The sequence below is a fragment of the Petaurus breviceps genome, unplaced genomic scaffold (assembly GCF_028583685.1).
Source record: "Petaurus breviceps papuanus isolate PSGF00001 unplaced genomic scaffold, PetGlider_PUasm1.0 189, whole genome shotgun sequence".
Lineage (NCBI taxonomy): Eukaryota > Metazoa > Chordata > Mammalia > Diprotodontia > Petauridae > Petaurus > Petaurus breviceps.
The window spans coordinates 51,609,584-51,627,931 of record NW_027185809.1 but is presented as its reverse complement, the minus strand read 5'-3'; the positions used below and the strand labels follow the sequence as shown (position 1 = coordinate 51,627,931).

Here is an 18,348-nt window from a genome sequence, read left to right as displayed (position 1 = left end):
TTATTTTTTTTTTCTTTGCATCCCCTTAGCACAGTGCCTGGCTTATAGTAAGTGCTTAATCAATACACATTGATTGATTGAACAGTTCATCAGTAGGGATGCTGACTCAGCAAAGCATTGTATCTTCCTAAGCTTAAGTTCCCTTATCTATAAAATTAAGATAATAATAATTGTATTACCTGTTTCATGAGATTGATCATAGAAACTAATAATCATGAAAAAGTGAAAATGAAATAATAATTAACATTCGTCCTCTTAAGAATTTACAAAAAACAATCATGCATTTTCTCATTTGATAACATATGAAGTACTTTTTAAGTTATAAGATACTATTTAAAGTCCAAGCTGTTAAATATTAGTAATTATGAGGATTGCAGAGGCAGCATAGTAGGGAGTGCTAGATTTGGACCTAGGAAACCTGGGTTTGAATCCCAGTTCTGGCACTTGGCTTATATAACTTTGGGTAAATCATTTTGATCTCTCTCAATCTCTTGTCTCTTCAGTCATAAAATGAGCATAATAATGCTTGCATTGCCTTCCTCACTGGCATGTATTTTGGAAAAGAAATAGTTTTTGTTGTAATGAAAAATCCACTATTGTGGGCATGAAAAATCTTTTCCAAATGTGGACATATTCTTTTTAAAAACATTTTTATTTTTAGTTACAAATTTTTTTCTCCCTTGACCCCCTTCCCCACCTATTGAGAAGGCAAGAAATACAATGTCCATTATACATATGAACTAATTCAAAACATATTTCCACATTAGCCATATTGTGTGTGGGGGAAAGCAAAAAGAAAAAGATGAAAAAAATTACTTCATTTTGTGCTTATTGTTTATCACTTCTCTCTGGAAGTGGATAGTATTTTTCATCATGAGTCCTTTGGAATTGTTGTGGATCATTGTTTTGATCAGAGGAGCTAAGTCACAGCTGATTATCATGACAACATTGCTGTAACTGTGTACAATATTCTTGTTCTCACTTCAGATGTGAGAATATTCTAACCAGCAATATGTGGGGTTTGGATAAATTAGAAATTCAAAATTTTATATTTCATTTGAATGGTTATCAACTCAATCCAATAAATGTTCAAGCAAATACTCTGTTCAAGATATGCTGTTTCCTAGGTTTCATAGATCACTTTTGTCAGAGGAGTATGAGTGATCAAACTGGTTGGTTTTTGCTTCATAAATCCCTAAGTCCTTGGTTTAAGATTTTCTTTTGAACTTTCTCACCTTTAGGTCTCTGTTGGTGGCATCGAATGGGATTATATTGCCACCCAAGGACCTTTGCAAAATACATGTCAGGATTTTTGGCAGATGGTATGGGAACAAGGAATTGCTATTATAGCAATGGCGACAGCAGAAGAAGTGAGTACTAGTTATTTGAGTTTGATTCCTTATTCACAGGAGAAGCCTTCTTTTCTTTTTTTTTTGCTTTTCGGAGGGGGGAAGGTAGGGCAGTTGCGGTTAAGTGACTTGCTCAAGGTCACACGGCTAATTTTGTGTTAAGTGTCTGAGGTTGGATTTGAACTTGGGTCCCCATGACTCCAGGGCTGGTCCTCTATTCACTGCGCCACCTAGCCACCCCTAAGAAGCCTATTTTTCTGTGGAGCTGTGACATTAAGGAGAAAATGCAGGGAAATTGTGGGGGATAGTAATGAAGTCACATCACTGGCAAATATAGTATTTATATTATTTTTTTAAATGGCTTTTTCCCTACCTTTTTTTAAAGGAGGGTGGACGAGAGAAGAGCTTTAGGTATTGGCCACGGCTTGGTTCAAGGCACAACACTGTGACATATGGAAGATTTAAGATCACAACTCGATTCCGCACTGACTCTGGTTGCTATGCCACAACTGGTTTGAAAATCAAACATCTTCTCACTGGGCAAGAAAGAACAATTTGGCATCTTCAGTATACTGATTGGCCTGAGCATGGTTGTCCAGAGGATTTAAAGGGATTTTTGTGTAAGTGACATCAACCTCATGCTTGAAGGCTGTGGAGAGAAAGAATGATATGCCCTCATTAGGTACTCGTTATAATCACAGCATGGTAGCATCCAGAATAGTTGGACTTTTATAATAAGGCTCTCAAGTGCTATTGGAAAGATAGGTAAGACAGCAAAAAAAAGGTATAGCCTTGTTGGCACATACCCATTTTCATAGATTTTGAGCTAGACAGAAATCAGAGGTGATCTAGTCCAAATGCTTCATTTTGCAAATGAGGAAACTGAGGCCTTATGGGCTAAGAGATTTGTTGCAGGCCAGACAGTAGAGGCAGGATTTGAAACCAGCTCCTCTAAATCCAGCACACTTTCCACTGTACCTTACTGCCTCCAAATGAGTAACAAAAGAAATGGTTTCATAAGAAATGTATAGATTTTATCATTGACTCTCTCTCTCTCTCTCTCTCTCTCTCTCTCTCTCTCTCTCTCTCTCTCTCTCTCTTTCTCTCTCTCTCTTTCTCTCTCTCTGTCTCTGTCTTTCCCTTCCTTCAACCCTACCTCCCACCTATATCTCTATTTCTCTATCTTTGTATCTCTCTGTTCTTGTCTTTCTCTGTCTCTATCTCTTTCTTTCTGGTTCTGCTTCTCTCTTATTGACTTTGACAGCATATCTGGAGGAGATCCAGTCAGTTCGTCGCCATACAAACAGCACAACTGAACCTAAAGGCCCCAACCCTCCTTTGCTGGTCCATTGCAGTGCTGGTGTTGGAAGAACTGGAGTGGTCATTTTGTCGGAGATCATGATCGCCTGCTTGGAGCACAATGAGGTTGCTATTTATGTGTTGAGACTTTTCTTGCTAAATATGGGGGCTTGAGATAATAGGACTTTAGATTTAAAATTAGAAAGGACTTTAGAAGGACAGCCCCCTAATTTTCAAGTGAGGAAAGTGAGGCACAGAATAGTTAAGTGACTAGTAAATGCATAAGGCAGGATTTGACCCCAGAACTTTGAGATTCCAAATCCAGAGGTCTTGTCTACTGTGCACAAAAAGAAAAAAAGAAAGAAAAGAAAAAAAAGGCAGTTCAGAAAAAGCAATTTACACATCATTCAGGTCTGATGGTATATATAATATTCCATATTGACAGTTCTCTACCTTCATAAAGAAAGGATGGAGGGGGGGAGATTAATTTTTTTGTCCTCTTCTCCGGGGCCTAGAGAAACAGAAAATCTCAAGACTTGGAAAGGCCTTTTGAGAACACCAAGTCTAACCTCCCATCCATCAGTCTGTCAACTAGAATTTATTAAGTACCTACTATGTATCAGGCACTGTGCTTATCACTAGGGGTACAAAGAAAAGCAAAAAAACATTCCTGACCTGAAGGAGCTTATGGCCTAATGGAGAAGAAAACATTCCATCAGCTATTTGCACAGGAGCTCTATAGAGGATGAATTGGAGATAATCAGCAGAGGAAGGGCAGTGGCATTAAGGAGAACTAGGAAAGGCTTCTTGAAGAAGGTGAAGTTTTCGCTGAGACTCGAAGGAAGCTAGGAAAGCCAGGAGATGGAGATGAGGCGTGAATTCTGCAATGCTTGGAATCAGGAGATGGGTTGTGAGGGTCAGCAAGGAGGCTGTGTCACTGGATTGCAGAGTATTTGGAGGTGGTGGTGTAAGGTACAAGAATACTGGAAAGGTAAGATGGGATCATTTTATGAAGGATTTTAAAAGTCAAATGTAGAATTTTTGTATTTGATCCTGGTGGCAATAGGAAGCCACTGTAGTTTATTAAATGGAGGGGGTGGAGTGACATACTCAGACTTGTGCTTTAGGAAGCTCACTTTGGCTGCTGAGTGGAGGATAGACCGGAGTGGGAAGAGCCTGGAGGCGGGCAGACCAACCAGGAGGGTACAGCAATACTCTATGCATGAGGTGATGAGGACCTGTACCAGGGTGGTGGAAGGGAGAGATATTTCTATGGTAGAAGCCACATGATCGCTGAGTCCCTGACAGGCACTACTACTTCTAAAAATCATTTGACCCAATGGATCCTCATTACATTTGCTGTGACCCATTTTCATATTGTTTTTCATCTTTGATGCAACCAATAAAGTACTTAGTTCTTGAAGGTGAGAACTCAGTCCCTTTGGCCCCATTTGAGGTATAAAAAAGTTGCTGTTTTTTGGATTCTTTGGTAAAACCTAAAATATGGTTAAAAAAATTACAGGTTGAATACCTGGTATGGTGGCCCCTGGGTCACCTAATTAAAGCTAGCCAGATGGGGGCATCTTTGGCTCTCCTTTTTCTTCTTCTTTGCTACTTATATTTTTTCATCTCTTGAAATTCCCATCATGCCTAGTGTGCCTTTTCTGATTTCACATTTTTCTTTCCTTAGATGCTGGACATCCCACGAGTGCTGGACATGCTGAGACAACAAAGAATGATGATGGTGCAGACACTCTGTCAGTACACTTTTGTCTATGGAGTTCTTATCCAGTTCCTGAGAAACTCAAGGCTTATATAACCTCCACCTGTTTCTCCTGGGACCCAATTACCTATAAAGAGTTTACAAGGAAAAAAAAAGTGGGTTTAACATGCCAAACCTATTTATTCTTGCGCTTTCCATGCCCCCAGTCTTCTTCCACAAGGTGTAGGGTGCTAATGTCAACTCATGGTGGTGCATTGCATTGAGCCTTTGAAATCACAAGGCTGAAGAGGTGGATTTCTGGTTGGGGGAAGTGCTAGAAAATTGGGGACTTAGTTGGAGTAACTAAGCTCAGCTCCTGTCTATGCTAATTTGCGGTACTTGCACACATTCTTGAAGTTGTGTTTTCTAGATAAAATAATTCTCTACCTTACTGAAACTATGCTGGGCAGTTCTGGCAATCGTAAAGGCAATGTATAGATTTCTATCTCAAAACTACTTTTTGATAAGAGAATTTTATTTTGTGACTAAAATATCTAGGGGTTTCTTTAGTAAGAAACCCAACTTTCCATGGGACGTGTCCACAATTACAACTGGTTTCTGGACGCATCAACTTTATATATTTTTTTAAAATGTTAATATCTTTTCTGTTCATCATTTTCTTTTTGTTTGTTTTTTATTCTTGGTAACTTAGGGTTTAGCTATTAAAACTACAAACTACAAAAAGATGTTTAAAGGTCTCATTTAGGAGATAGGAAGCTTCTTTGCATTCAGAAAATTAATTTTTAATTTTTAAATTTTCCAAATTACAAGTGAAAATGAAAAGATTCTCAAATTATTTTCAGGGTTTGTTAAAGGAAAAGTTGAAATTGAATGCATGGTCACTTCAAATGTTTTAAGTAACTGAGTCAATAGCATTCGATATATTTTCAGTATTATTCATAACCAGAGATAACCCATTGATTTTATTGGTTGACATTTTAGTGGATGAATAAGATAATTTTAAAGCACTTTAAAAAAAATTAAAAATCAATTCATTTCAATTTCATTCATGTATTGTTTTATGAGTTGAAACATTAACAACAATAATAAGGATGATGTTTTACAAGAAATGTTTTGTAGTTTGAATGTAAGAAATAAGGATTTTGAGTATGTAGGATAAGTAAGATGTGAGAAGGAGCAACATGGTTGTGAACATGGCAATTTTTATTCTGTCATTACAAAGATAAGATACAGTGTTACTATTTTGTTCTCCTTTACTTTCACCACTCCTGAGAATACTGGGGGTGAGGGAAATGTTTGAAGGATTGACAAGAGGCAGGGTCTTTCCTAGGGGGATTCAGGTTCTGGGATAGATCACATCATGTTCCTTGCCTCCCCTTCCTGCCCAGCTTTTCATATAGGTAAAATCATTGTGATATGTATGTCAAGAACAGTCACAAAAGGGCAGCTTGGGGGAAAAGGTGATTCCATGCTTTATGTTAATGCTAGAGGGAGGATTATGAGCTAGTTGTATGTATATGAACCTCCACATCTTTTTTTTTTTTAAATACTCATTGCTATAACCTTCTCCCAAATTCCATTCCAAAGTTGTCTCCCCTATGGCACCAACATACTATCAGTTCTCTTCTAAGACCGTCACCATGCTTTGGCATTAGTGAGTGGCTTTGAACTTCAAGGTAAATCAGAGATGCAGCTTAATTTATCACTAATCAATAAGTGTGTGTCATTGTCAGCCGTGGTAAAGGATTTACTTGGGGCAGTTTCATGGCTATATATTTGCCAGTCTAAATTTGACTTATAAGAGAGACCACTTAAGTAGTGAAAGCAAAATTTAGAAGCTATGATAAAAAACAATTTGGAAGTAGGAACATAGTATGGATTTCAACATGTTTTTTAAAAATTCTGTCTAAAGCATAATAGACCCAATGATTATGTTCAGTGATAGCTAGCTGCTTGAAAGAATGGAATTACAATGATATTAATAATGGCTAACCTTTATATAATACTATAATGGTTACAAGATACTTCACATATTATCTCTCATGGCAATTTTTCCTTTCTTCACATATGTTTGAATTGTTGTGTTGAGTGAGTTTTTTGTACATCTTTTCAGTGGTGCTATCTTCCTTACTACCCTTCTCCCTCCAATTGGAATCAGGTTTAAACCTTTTTAAAAGGAGTGTCCTATTGATAAGAAGATGTTACACTATGAAAACTGAATTAAAGGCTAATATATGAAATGTCCCTATTTTAATAAATTGATCACAAATGGATAAATTAAGAAACTAAAATGGCATATTTTAGCTTTAATAATTTACCTAAAATGTTGCATTATTTTTAGTAGATTTTAGAATACGTATGATGCTTTTTATGCCCTTTGAGTATTTAAACATTTTGTGGTAGTTGTAAAAAGAGATTAGTGGAAAATAACTATACTATATATTCTCCAAATTTGTCTTTCAAACAGTAATGTGATTTCATAGAGGATATAGCAAAAAACAGAAGTTTGTAACCTTGTCATGATGGTTAACTAGCAATTGATTGTATTACAGCCTGTCAAAATTACATGTTTAAAGTTTTTGGTTATTTTTAGGTTCTAAGTGAAAGATTTATAACACATTTATATCAAAATATATACTTTCACAAAAATAGGCTAAAGTGCAGTATTTACCAATGACCAATTATTGTCACTGCTGATATTACCCCTCTTTTTTTTCCTGATTAAATATTTTTGAAATAATTTTAAATACTTTTGAAGAAATATTCTAGAGCATAGTTTTAAACAGAGAAATGAACGTCTTATTTTAGAATATCATACAGATATTTATGGAAAATTGATGATATTCTTCTGGAACATCTACTGTGAAGCATGAAAGTGAGACCTAGAATTTAGTTCTAAGTTCTTAGAACATTTTGATAGGAATAAATAAGGAAACCTCATACAAACTTCTAGAAAGCAAGGAGCACATTGAGCAGTCCCTTCCCCTCTCTGCTAAATTATAGGGTAATGGGACTTCCAGATTTTTAACTGCATATTTCTTTTTATTTGAGTTTAAAACTGTCCAAGTTTTCTTTCAACCTTTTATAACTATAACTCATAGGTTGAAGTGGGTTTTAGTGTTGGTACCTTTAAGAAAATTTATACAAAGATGTGTTTTGAGTAATTTATTAAAAGCCGGCTTCATCTGGGGCAATTTGCAACAAAGAATAAAGCTCAGTTATTTTCTTTTGCACAAACCTTTTTTTTTTTTTCCCCAAGCTTGTTTATTTTTATTTTATTTTATTTTTTTATTTTTAAGCAATCGGGGTTAAGTAACTTGCTCAAGGTTACACAGCCAGTTATTTCTGGGTGTGGGTGCTGAGTGTCTGAGCCCAGAATTCGATCTCCAGGTCGTCCCAACACTGGAGCCGGTGCTCTTACTCGCTGAGCCACCTGGCCGCCCCTCACAAACCTTTTTTTAAAGGTTAATTTAGGGAAAGATGTTTATTGGAAATATAAATTAGTTTGAGTTTCATTTAAATTAAAGATTAAAAGTGACTTGATATAAAAACTTTCAAAAGATCAGGTTACAAGGAGTAATTTGGAGGGGAAAAAGTTACTCAGATAAGAAATATGATAGTTTAGATTGCAATGGGTATTCATTAAGGCATATGGTTCTCATTAACTATTAGCAGAATATTAGCAGGGTTGGACATTTCTAGATTTAAAAAAATATAAAGTTATTTCAGAAATTCAGTTGAAGGGATTTCCAGGTTGCTGATAGGATTAAAGTGCTGGAAAATTTTAGAAGTACAGTGTATTACATACATAAGCAAATATTTAAGATAATGGTTTATTCCCCAAGACACTTGAAATAGAGTTCAATTCTTAAAATTTCAGAGAAACTTCTTAAAGTATCCCATAGCTTTTGTGGGCTGTTAGTGTTCTATTACTTAATAAGAAGGAAATGATGACCTTAGTTGCCTTTCTAAAAAAATTCTTATTTTGGTTAATGAGCTCTAAACTCAGATTAATGGCAAATTAGGAATTCTTGCATTTTAATCTTTTAAGTTTAGTCTCTGCTACTAACAAAATGTTCCAAAGTTCTAAAGAAGCATTCACTTGATAAACAGCTAGATATTATTGATGACTCCAGTACCTTTTAATAAATAATTTGTTTTGTCATATAAAATATTGCTATGAAAATATGAGCTCTTGACTTTTTATTTATTCCTGGGTGCATCTGTACATTATTATTCTGTCCTAGATTATAGTACCATCCTTGTGTAGAATTAATTTATAAGGTTATACCAAATTCATGTCCATGGTAGATTGAGAAAGTTTTCAGTCCACATAAAAGAGGTTCTAGCTTAGATGAATTGCTAAGTGCATGTATAGACACTACTGAAATTGGGTGTGTGTGGAATTCCCACTACAAAAACTTGGTATGTGATTGTCAAGAAAGCATGCCTATTTAATAGTTGGTCCTTAGTTAGCCAAAATAAAATGAAAGAATTTATAATTATCTGGATAGTTCAGGAAAGTAATCTGTTTTTACCTCAGTTATGTGAATTGACTGCTGAAAGTGGGACAGATTTCATGGTTAAATGTACAACTGTCCACCCTGCTGGGAATCATATAATGGTGACCTAAGGTTTCATAAGAGTAGATGCACATAGGAAGTCAAAACGTATTACTACACATGCTAGAGGACTATCTAACATTTCTTGTTATACTGGAACTTTTTTGTTTCAGAATTCACCAGGGAAAATAAAAGAATTCATTTGGCTGGGAATTTGGAATTTTTTTTATTATGGATATAACTTTACAGTTATGGTATTTGTGGTAATTGGATTTGTCCCATAATGATAGAATAGGACAATGTAAATCTACAAAATCGGATGGTTTTATTTTTGTTTCTTTGACTATATTTCTTAAGTCAGCATTGTTATTTCTAGAAGTATGTTGGATGCCTTCTGTAAAGCAGATTGTGCTGGGCAAAAATTACTAGGGAAGCTCAATCTCTACTCTCTGGTCTTTTTAGCACCCATTAAGATATAGGTTACCTCATAGACCCTCAAGAAGATGGTCAGTTACCTTCTTTGGTAGCCTGTTTCTATATAATTTTTTTTCAATATCAAAACATCGCATTTTGAGAAGCTGAGTAGCCACTGGCATGATGATTTTAAAATTTGCCAAGTGATCAGTTTGTTTCTTAGTTTATTTATACTTGGGGCCAGATTAAAAAGGGGTCATTTTTTTTAAGGGGCATTAGATTAGGAGGCTGGAGACTTGAGTTCTAATCCTGACTTTGCTACTTACCAACTAGATGACCATGGGCAAGCCATTTCATTCCACAAGCATTTGTTTATCTGACTTGATCTTAATATCAGTTTGCTCATTTGCACCTTGAGGGAGTTGAACTAGATTTTCCACGAATCCCTTTTCAGCTTGAATTTAAGCCTGAATCCATGAAACCAAAAGTACAGGCTGAAGACCATCAGATTAACCATTGTGAATATGCAGCTGATCTGACATAGATGGGAACTTGTGCCTTTCATTTAAAACTGGCCGTTGATATTTAGAGCTGTTAAATTCTAATTTGGGTTGTATTCGCCTCTGACAGAGCAGATGTCCTTAAATAGCTCTGATTTTATCATATGGGGACTGAGCTACAGTATGTAACTAGTTTTTGGGGTGGTACATTAGCCTTTAGCATTTTTGAACTGTTTATCCTGTATAAACTGTGAAAGATACTATTCCTGGTAAAAATATAATGCTGAATTATTAAATGAATAAAAATAAGATTTAGATACTGACTTGGAACATACATTTGCATTAGGATTCTATTACTGAATAGTTATGGACACTAATATAAATTTTTTGCACCATCAAATAATGGAGTTGGCATATCTCCTCAAACTAAACATGGGAATTTGAGAGAACTTAACTGAAAGAGGCAATTGTGGAACTTGGAACATGTTTTTTTTTTTTAAACTGTATCACAGCCAGTGGGTTTCAATTACATAGTACATTTTTCATGGTATGGAGCAAGTAGTTATAGATCTTGTTAACAGTCATCTTGAATATTTTTGGAAGCAAACTTTCTTTGGTTAATAGCATCCAACTTAAAAGTTCAGTAGCTCAGTTTTTGTCTTTGCAGGTATAAGCTGTTCAGGTTTATTAGTATGCTTCAGAATCTCTAAGCAACACATTCAAGAAAGAAGAAATTTTCTTTGCTATATTGGATAAGCAATTTTTGGGGGGAAGAGCAAATTTTAAACAGATGAGTATATGTTCAAACTTTGGCAGCAGCCAGGCAATTTGGTTGACTTTGCCTGTGTTTATTCCCTTTAATTCAATGAAGTGATTAAGAAACTTAGTTTTAAAATGCTATTCTATCATAGTAATTAAAAAAAAAAGATTAATGACATGAATTAGTCTTCATATGGGGAGAAAACAATTTGGTATGCAAAGATATAAAAAAAATTAAAGTGAAAGAAAACAGATGCCTATAGCAGGTCAGAAAGTTATTTTGTATATATTCTGTTACATAATGTTTAAAAAAGGAAGCCATTTAAATCCTACCAAATAGTATATACTTTGTGAAGCAGGGTTTTAACAATTTTCACAGAGGGAAAAAGTTTTCACTGTTAAATATTATATAATTTTATATAACTATTAATACAGTTTGCTAAATTGAATGAAAACTTGAAATTTGGAGAAAGTTGGTAGGATCTACAGTGGCCTTTAGAAATGCCTCCAGATCATTTAGGCCAGTGTACCAGTTTTCTTTTTCAATGATAGCACAAATGAGTTGTCAAGTATTATTTTCCACTTGCAAAAACAGTTCTGTATGTTTCATTGTCTGGTCATTGATACTGTAAAAAAATGTATAAGTAGAACAGCTTTAATTCTTGTAAAACTGAAATTGGTTTGTAAAGCAGTATGTAAATTGCATTTGATGGGCAGAAAAGCTTGAATGACTAAATGTAATATATGTGAAATGAATATATTATAGTCTATTTTTGCCATGAAAATAAATATTTGAAACATTTAATGTGTGAATACAATCTTATTAGTGCAACTAAAACCCTGTTGCACTTTTAATTTTTTTTTTCACTGGGTATCAGATTTCAGATGGAATAATATTCAGGACTGATTGATTCCCTCAGATTCATTTCAAAACAGTTGACAAAGATGTGGCATTTAGCAGCTGTCATTTTTTTCAATTCAAACATGAATTCTAAATCCAATTCAATCCTAATTCAGCTTAAAACAAATGTTAAGTAAATACCATGTAGCAGGTATTATATTGTGGATATAAAAAATGGTCATCACTTCTCAAGAAGTTTACAGTTTTGTGAAGCAGTATTTATTTAGCAAAGTATATATGCTGCTCTAATACTATCACTGCGGTAGTTAGTTATTGAATCTTATGTTTATCAGCAAGTTGACCATGACTATAAAATGGTCATTTTTTATTTCAACAGATTTTTTTCCCCATTGGAAAGTATATAGACTACTTATTAGGAGGATAGTAACACGTCTTGAGAGTTAGACAACATGGTGCCAGCTTTCAAAGAGATCTACAGTAGACCAGAGGAATAGCAAGGCAGTCATAACATCTACAAGCCAATATATACATGCAATAATTACAATCGTTATTGAAAGGGAGTTGGTTGAGATTTCATGAGCCCCAAAAGGGGTGGTATTTAATTACACCTGCAGAATAGTGATATACCTTGGAGAGAGAGAGCATTGGGTTTGGACTTGAACACTTAGGTTTGATTCCTGGCTTTGTCACTAACTAGCTGTGTGATCTTAGGTCAGATACTTCTCTTACCCAAATTTCTACATCCCTAAAATGGGGTTAATAATTGTTGTGAGGAAAGCACTTTACAAATCTTAAAATTCTATGCAAGTGTGAGATACTTTTAGCTAGTTATTTGCCAAGTCATTCTTAGTAAAAAACTGAATTGACTTAATTTTGATTCTTTAGACGTGACACTCCGTGATTTGCAGCCATGCATTATCACCAGGAGAATACTGATATTAAAGATAGGCATTTGTAATAATGAACTTATTGGTATCATTGAAAGCAATGTTATATCCCAGACGTCATCTAGCCTACTCAATTCTGGGCCTGGTTTGCTATTTATTTATGTTTATTTTATAATCTGTATTTGAAGCTGGACAGGTGGTTCACTGAATTAGCTTGTGTAGTTTAAGTCCATGGGCTTTTCTCTCCCCTCTTCATTTCCACTACAGTACAGGAACGTTGTGCCTCCCCCAGGATAAGCTCATCTCCTTGAAATATCGAGAATGATGTGTCTTTGATATGAAGTACCTCAGCACCTTTTGTTGCCCCTCTCCCCAGACTGGAGGGCTGAACAATAAACTCCTCTAAAACCCTTTTAGAGAGTGTTCGGAACTTTCCAACTAAATTTATTTTCTATAAGCTGTTCTGCTTGGCTCTGACTCCATGATGTCATTCCCCTCTTCTGACAGCCCCCAACCCCCTTTTGTGTATTTCTCTTCCCCCATTAAATTCGAGGGACAGATATTTGATATGGAATGTCTATTGTTCTCTTTCTTTCCCCTCTCTGACCCATAATAGAGATTTCCACTTATTGTTTGTGGTCCATTAAGATAAAGTCAGTTTCTTTTTTTGGGGGGGTGACATTTAGTGTTTATCTTGCCCCAAGCTTTTGTGTAGTTATTAGCCTCTTTCATTACTTAATCTTGAATCATATCATCCAACATATTTTAACATGACCCTGTGCCCATTTCTGAGTCAAGGTATATATTTATTTTGTTTAGATTAGAAGGTTTTTATCATGTGTGAGATGAACTCATTTGGTATTCTGGTGAAGTCTACGAGCCCCTTTCTCAGACTGTTTTAAATACATACTATAAAATGCACAGAATTACAAAAGAAACCATTTATATTGAAACACAAATTGTTCCAAAAGTCTTAGTGGGACTTTTAGAATGCCCTGTAGGATTATTAAAATGTTTTTTAAAAACTCAGGTTTACAGATACCCATTAAGAAGCCCCATTTTAGAGGATCCTGTCAAATTCACAGAATTTCTCAACATTTGGTCATTTGTAAAAGATCAGTCACCAATTATGTATTAAGTTCCTACTTTGTGCCAGGAACTCTGCTAGGCCTTGATGATACAAATACAAGAGCTGATCTCTCCTTATAAGTTTACATTCTTTTGGGGGAGCTAACATGGATATATGTAAGTATACACAGTATAACCATCAAGAGCACAAAGCAACAGTTGTTGGTGTACAACTGCAATTGTCTTCATAGTTACCTTTTCCCTTTGGGTTTTGTGTGAGCGATATGTTTTTAAAAAAAAGTTATTTCCCATGAAATTTTTCTGGTTACCTCTGGGTGCAATGTACAAACCTGGTCTTCATCTCTCACCTGAGTGCTCTCATATTGCACGTCAAAGAGCTTGCTGAAAATCTCCACCTGGAAGCCCCATAGACATCTCAAATTTAGTAAGTTCAAAACAGAACTCACAATCTACCTTCTTAAAGTCGTCTTTTCTTCCTAACTTCCCTGTTTTGGCTGAAGGTGCCATTCTCCTTCCCCAACACCTATGTTCACAACTGGAGTCATAACAATGAATTTTCACTCTTCATATCCAATGAATGAATGAAAAATCATTTTTTTTTTAGTGCAAAACATTAAGAACACATACTTTCAAATCTGTGGATTCTACCTCCAGGACAACCATTCCACTCTTCCTTTACTTCTAGTCACACTACAACCCCGCTAGTGTGGGCATCTCACCACCTCTTCTTCCTGTTGGTCTCCTTTTCTCCCTAATTCAATGCATCCTCCACACATTTCAAAAGGACATACCTGAAGTGCAGTGGAGTCTGAGCATGCTGTTACTTTACTCAAGGAACTTTGGTGGTTCAGTAACAGCAACACTGTGATGATCAACTATAATTGACTTGGCTCTTCTCAGCAATACAATGATCTAAGACAATTCCAAAAGACTCAGGATGGAAAATGCATTCCATATCCAGAGAAAGAACTGATGGAATCTGAATGCAGATCAAAGCATACTATTTACACTTTATTTCCTTTTGCAAACTAATTTTTTCACAAATGGTTTCTTTCACAACATGACAAATATGGTTTACATGACTGTACATATATAATCTATATCAAACTGCTTGTCTTAGGGATGGGGGAAGAAAATTTGGAATTCAAAATTTTACAAAAAAAGAATGTTAAAAATTGTCTTTACATGTAATAGGAAAAAACAAAATATTATTTAAAACAAACAAAAAAGAAGCTTCAGTGGTTCCTATCACCTTCAGGCTAAATAAAAACTTCCATAAAAGTCATTCACAATCTGACTCCAACTCCTGTTTCCAGGTTGATGATGCGATTCCTTTTCCATGTTTTTTCTCTATCTGACTTTGCCCCCTTATTATTCCTCATGATTTTCTGACATTGGCCTCTGTTCCTTTATCCAGCTTGTCTCCCATTCCTTGTGTGCTCTCTCTTATCACCTGTCTTGAGCCCTTCTTGCCTTACCCGTCCATTTCTTGTTTTGTTTCCCCTGCCCGTGTATTGTTTGTATAGATCCTATAGTTTGGTGGAACATGAAGTCCTTAGGGAAGGGATTGTTCTACCTTTGCATTCTTCCTTCTTCTTCCCCCTTTCCATTGTGTCTAGAACATTAAAAAACTTGATAAATTCTTGTTAGTAGAGCAGGGAAGATCACTTTTTTTTTTTTGTGGCTTCTCCAAGGACGTCATTTGAGCCATACTTCCATTTACCTTACCTCATGTCTTCTGATTTCATTTATAGTGAAGTATTGTAATATTGCAGGCAGATAAATGGCACAGTGATAGACTGCTAGGCCTAGAATCAGGAAGACTCGAGTTCTAATCTGGCCTCCAACACTAGTTTTGTCACCCTACGTGAGTCATTTAACCCTGTTTGCTTCAGTTTCCTGATCTGTAAAATGAGCTGGAGAAGGAAATGGCAAACCACTCCAGTATCGTTGCCAAGAAACCCCCCCAAATGGTGTCATGACTAAAAAAGTTATCAACAAAACATCAATACTGATATGGTTCACCTTTTTTTGGCACTGTGTTAATTCATGATTGTTAGACAGGGATCTAATTTATAATACCAAGAGCTAAATTTACATGTGATTCTTACCACTTTCTTCCCTCCTGTATCAGCCATTCTGTCCCTCTGTAGAAGCACAAAGGAGCTCCATAGCCCTGGGTTTATTTTGTATTTCTATTTGTTTAATGAATTTTCACAAATAAAAGAATTCATCCATAGTGTACTTAACAAGTTTGGTCCTTTGGACAGCAGGCACTGAACTGCTGGTAACCTCTCTGGAACCAGGTGACCAACCACAGGTGGAACACTGTGAGCAAAACCTTTGAGAACCAAGGGTTATTTCAGCATGGGGGACATCCATCCAAGCAGGACTTTTGTGGAGGGTGGTGCCAGTGTGGAGAGCTGAAGCTGGGAGTAAGGAGGACACTGAGATTACACTGTATTAACTTCAGGTGAGTATTCTTTGGATTATAGAGAGAACATTTTGACTATTTTCAAAAAAAGATCATATCTGTATTTGTCATAGGATTGTTAATGCTTGTCATAAATAGCAATTATAAATACTTTTGCTTTTAGTTGGAAATTTTTTAGAGTAGACAAATACCCATATTGAGAAAATAAATTAAAACTGTGCTTAAAGAATTTAACTGGACATAAAAAACAACATAAATCTAAGTAAAAATAACTTTACATTCAAAAAAGGATCCTTTACTGTTTTAAAAACACTTTCATCATAGATCTTAACTTAGGATTCAGTGAGGAGAAAAGAGATTTTAGTAAACCACACTTAATACTTAATATTACCAAACAGAAACCCTTTACATTATAGTGACTTGCATACTAGGTACTCAAAAAATACATTTCTTGAGTGAGTTACTGATGGTTTTTATTTGGCTACTTATATTTCTGCCCTGAGCTATTAACTCCAACACTTCAATTATCTAATCATGATTACTATACTATTACACAGTAGCTGGGCCATTTCTGTATTCCCAGAATACCTGAGAGGGTGCATGGTGACTTTGGTGATTCTATGAACATGAGTGGAATGGCTGAAGTAATATTAAAATGATTGTTTTTGTTATTAGTAGCTGACATTTATTCATGTAGTACTTTCTGGTTTACAAAGCATTTTGTATACTTTATCTTATTTGATCCTTGCAACCTTGTGAGAGAATTACAATTATTATTATCCCCATTTTACAGATTAAACAACTGAGGCACAGAAAGGTTCAGTAAGGGGCAGAGAGCTAGTATTTGAACTCAGATCCTGACTGCAGAGCCAGAGCACTCACTCAAGGATACTTTACCATCTTGTCCAATTAGTCTTATTTCACAGCCCTGCCCTCCTCATGTGTACTGGCAGATCCCTGTTCATGTGATACAAATGTATCTGGTTGAATGCCACAAATGTTCTGAGAGGCATAGAACCCTCCACTCTAAATAAAATAAAGCTGTTCCTGTACAGCTTCTCCAAGTGTCTATGTCCTCTTACCCTCTTTATTCCTATTCTCATTAAATGTTTCAACTTCAAAAAAGAATCTACAATTTTAAAGGAACTGATAGAGGCCAAAAAGCTAATGTGTAATCATGACCTCAAGTTAATTTGTACAACATAGACTTTCAGAGATGGAGGCAATCTTACTAAGGAGAGATGGATTACAGTTTCTATATAGAGTATTTTATTTCTACATAGATTTTGTTGTTCAGTTATTTCAGTACTGTCAGACTCTGTGACCCCATTTGGGGTTTTCTTGGCAAAGATACTAGAGTAGTTTGCCATTTCCTTCTCCAGCTCACTTTACAGATGAGGAAACTTGAGACAAAGAGGGTGAAGTGACTTGCTTGGGTTTGCTCAGCTAGTGTCTGAGGTGACATTTGCACATAGGTCTTCTAGAGTTCGGGATGGACACTCTTATCTACTGTGCTACCTAGCTGCCCCTACACAGATTGAGAGAACTAGTTCTACAGATGTTTCTATACAGATGTGCTCAAAAGTCATTTGGTGTTGTTGATTCAATGGTATCTGACTAAGTGACCCCATGGATCTTAGCACACCAATACCATCCCTGGGGTTTTCCTGGCAAAGATAATGGAGTGGTTTGCCATTTCTTTCTCCAGTGGATTGAAGCAAACAGGCTAAGCGACTTGCCCAGAATCACATAGCTAGGTAACTTTCTGAGGTCATATATGAAGCCAGGTCTTGTTCTAGCCACCAAGCCATTTAGCTGACTCAGCATTCAGGTGCTTCACCACAATAGTCATTAGTACATCCCTACTGAAGCAATCTTCAAATTTCTTTGCCTGGCATTCACATACCTTCACTTTGGTAGGCACATTCTATCTTCCTAAGACATCTTATATATAACACTCTCTTCCATGTACTCCATACTCTAACCAAATTGGACTACTCTATATACAAACATTCCCTGCAATTTCCTACCTTAATGTCTTTTTTCCATGTATCAGGAATTTATTTCCCTTTCCTCTTCACTTGCTTAATCCCCACCCATCTTTTAAATCCCAAGACGAATACTGTTTCTTCAAGGAAATTTTTCTGATGCCCTACCTCCTTTTCTCCCTTCCTTTTCCTTTAATACTTAGCACTTCATTCTGTGCCTTTCTAATGCATTCAATATTTTGCATTATAGATGTTTGTATCATTCCTCTTATAATGACTAACATATAGTACTTTATATACATTAACTTTATATTTGCTATCAGATATAGGATAATAATAGCTAACATTTATATAGCACATTAAGGTTTTCAAAGCACTTTAAATACATTATATATTGTAGCAGCAAGCACCCCAAGCATCCTCAGGGTTTGCTGCCACCACAGGTTCTTGGATCTGCTTTGATAAAGGAAAGCAACTCAAAA

At 35.7% G+C, this 18,348-nt stretch overlaps 1 protein-coding gene across 1 annotated transcript in view; it reads left to right on the top strand.

The window, feature by feature from the left end:
- Positions 1–11,411, top strand: part of PTPN21 (protein tyrosine phosphatase non-receptor type 21) — a 115,717-nt gene extending 104,306 nt beyond the window's left edge. The window contains exons 16-19 of the mRNA XM_069092382.1: positions 1,242–1,370; positions 1,735–1,969; positions 2,614–2,774; positions 4,339–11,411. Coding sequence (XP_068948483.1) covers positions 1,242–1,370; positions 1,735–1,969; positions 2,614–2,774; positions 4,339–4,467 — 654 coding nt within the window. The 3' untranslated portion in view covers positions 4,468–11,411. The remainder of the gene's footprint in view (positions 1–1,241; positions 1,371–1,734; positions 1,970–2,613; positions 2,775–4,338) is intronic.
- Positions 11,412–18,348: the final 6,937 nt, after the last annotated feature.